The sequence below is a fragment of the Charadrius vociferus genome, unplaced genomic scaffold, assembly GCF_000708025.1.
Source record: "Charadrius vociferus isolate BGI_N301 unplaced genomic scaffold, ASM70802v2 scaffold163, whole genome shotgun sequence".
NCBI lineage: Eukaryota > Metazoa > Chordata > Aves > Charadriiformes > Charadriidae > Charadrius > Charadrius vociferus.
Genome location: NW_009648332.1, coordinates 12,323,094 through 12,325,727, shown reverse-complemented (window position 1 = coordinate 12,325,727; position 2,634 = coordinate 12,323,094). Strand labels below are relative to the sequence as shown.

At 44.3% G+C, this 2,634-nt stretch overlaps 1 protein-coding gene across 1 annotated transcript in view; it reads left to right on the top strand.

The window, feature by feature from the left end:
- LPAR3 (lysophosphatidic acid receptor 3) overlaps positions 1-1,975 on the top strand; it is a 10,996-nt gene extending 9,021 nt beyond the window's left edge. The window contains exon 3 of the mRNA XM_009884713.1: positions 1,626-1,975. Coding sequence (XP_009883015.1) covers positions 1,626-1,975 — 350 coding nt within the window. The remainder of the gene's footprint in view (positions 1-1,625) is intronic.
- Positions 1,976-2,634: the final 659 nt, after the last annotated feature.

The following is a 2,634-nucleotide window of genomic DNA, read 5'->3' as shown; positions in this document are numbered from 1 at the left end:
TACCAAAACTCTGGAACAGATACCAACACCCCCAGAAGAGCTCTTTAGCATGTAGCTGTTATCATTCTTATTTGTTTGATTGGGTTTTTTTCTAAGCCTGAGAAGGGGGAAACTCTGTTATAAATGATTGGCATTTCCTCAGTACGTTGTTCAAACTGTGACTGTTGTGCAGAGCTGTAATTTTCTATTTCTGTCTGTCAGACAGCAATTGTGGCTTGTTCTAAGTTAGTATTATCATGTATAGGGCTAGCCCTTCCCTGGGCTCAAGGCGAGGGATGACAGGCTGTGGTGCCGGGGGGAGGCAGGAGGGCAGATGGGGCAGTTCAGGGCCCATCCCAAGCTCTTGGCCAAGGGCTGCATTCAGTCGTGATATTCCGCCTCCCCACCAGTCCTGCCCACACCCCTGCCTTTATGGTGGGGATGTGCAATAACATGGAAAGACGCAAACACAATGTTGAACTTCTTCTAAGCTGTGATTTCTGTGCTTTCTTCACATTGTCATCACTCTGTCCAATATATCTTCTCCTTTATTCCCGTTTCTTTTTTTCCTTTTTTTTGAGGGGCTGGTGGGAAAGCAATGTGTTGTCCTACTTGGCCTCTTTCAGCTTTTATTATCACCTTGTGTCTCACTTCTTCACAGGGGCTGTTGTCATTCCTGCCTCCCAGCTGAAACAGGAGCAGAACCCTGCTGCTCCTGGGCTTGTCCCGGGGTTTTTTTTGGCTGTCTTTTGGAGAAATGCCTCTCTTGCAGAGTTTTCTTGTTCCCCCCATCACTGCTCTCGTACTTCCTAATCCTTTTAATCTTTTTTTTTTTTTTTTGCTTTTTATTCTGTTCTTTGCTTTGGTTCTTTGCCCTGGCTGCTACATTTCTGGTTCATCTTTGCTAACTTACCTATTTGTTTCTTTCTCTCTTTTCATTTATAACTGAATTTCTTTTTTGCATCTGAGTTGTTGGGTCTGTACCCAGCACACACATCCCAGGAGGGATCAGAGGAGTGAGGTGGGCTGCTGCTCCGGCTGGGGAGCAGTGTTGGTGTGTCGCAGATAACAGCGTGCATCCTACACTAGCTGTGGGGTTTCCAGCCAGACGTGTTCAAATTATGCGACTCTTGTTTTATGTACTGAGCAGTATGCCCTTAGCTTTGCAGAGTCAGCTGTAGTGTGACAGCAGACACATCTTTTCTTTGGATTATCTTGCGGCAGTGGTGGAAATGGACCACCTGGTATCTTCTCCAGCATACGAGAGACAGATGAAGAGAGGAAGTCTGTGTTCAAAGCACCAGTTCTCTGCTTGTTAATGCTCCAGAGCTCTTGTTTATTTATCAGCGTGTACAAATCACTGTTGTGATGACCTTTCCCCACTCATGTTTGAGCTGATGCTGTCAGCAGCTGGATTCATGCTCCCTGCAGACTTCTGAGACCTGTCCTACCTCGTGCTTGGGGCTTAGCAGAGAAGCTGTAGTAGATATAATTTTGCTACTGTCATTAGAATTTTGTCCTCTCCTGCTTTCCTGTTTTTATCACTTTTGTGTAGAATTTTGATGAACCCAATAGTCTTGTAAGATGCAAAAAAAAAACCCCAACCCCCTAGCAGTTTGAAGTCTTTTTGTCTCCTTTATTTCTAGGTGCCTTTGTTGTCTGCTGGACCCCTGGCCTGGTCGTCTTACTGCTCGATGGTCTGAACTGCACCTACTGTGGCATTCAGAATGTGAAAAGGTGGTTTCTTCTCCTGGCCCTGCTGAACTCTGTAATGAATCCAATAATTTATTCGTACAAAGATGATGAGATGTGGAGTACCATGAAAAGGATGATTTGCTGCTCCTCTGAGGATAAGAGCCAGGACAGACGTTCGTCGCGGGTCCCCTCGACAGTTCTCTGCAGAAGCACAGATACCTCAGGGCACTACATTGAAGATGGCATTATTCAGGGGACAATTTGTGGAAAAGGAGATCTCAGTGACAAAGGAAACTCCTGAGCTATTCAAGAGACTGACTTGGCTGGAAACAGAGAGGGGGAAGGGAGAGGTTTTGCAAGAGAAGATTGACTGGCAAAACTAGTAAACAATATATCCACTTTGTTCCAGAGCCTAAACTCCAGTGTTAACAAAAGTTCTTATAAATAATTGCCTGATGGAAAAACACTTTGTAATGAAGAAAACCTTCTGTGCTGCCGTCTTTCTCCCTTTTTTCTTTTAAGTACATGAAATTGTTTTTTCGTATGAGTGGAATAAATACGTCTTGGAGACTCTTTGTGCATGAAAACAAAATGTAGGCAATGTGGTGAGACCCTTCTTAAGCTCCTACAGAGAGAAGAAACCTGCCTTACTGTGCAGGCTTGGCATTCATTGAGTATTTATGCTTTGGCATCTTGAGGAAGATCGTGGTCTTGGTTGGACAGAATTGTGACCTGTTTTCTTGGTTTACGAAGTTCATGAAATAGTTCATGAATGAAACCTTCTCTTTTCTTCCTCCTTATCTTGCTTTCAAAATAGGTAGTTTGATGGTTTATTAAAGCTATGCCAGAAACCTGGCTGTGATGGGAAGCCCAGACCAGATACCGGTGTGCATGAGTGTGTCCGACCGTGGATTGTCAGGATCTGAGAGTACAAGAAGCACAAAAGCCATTATTACTTCC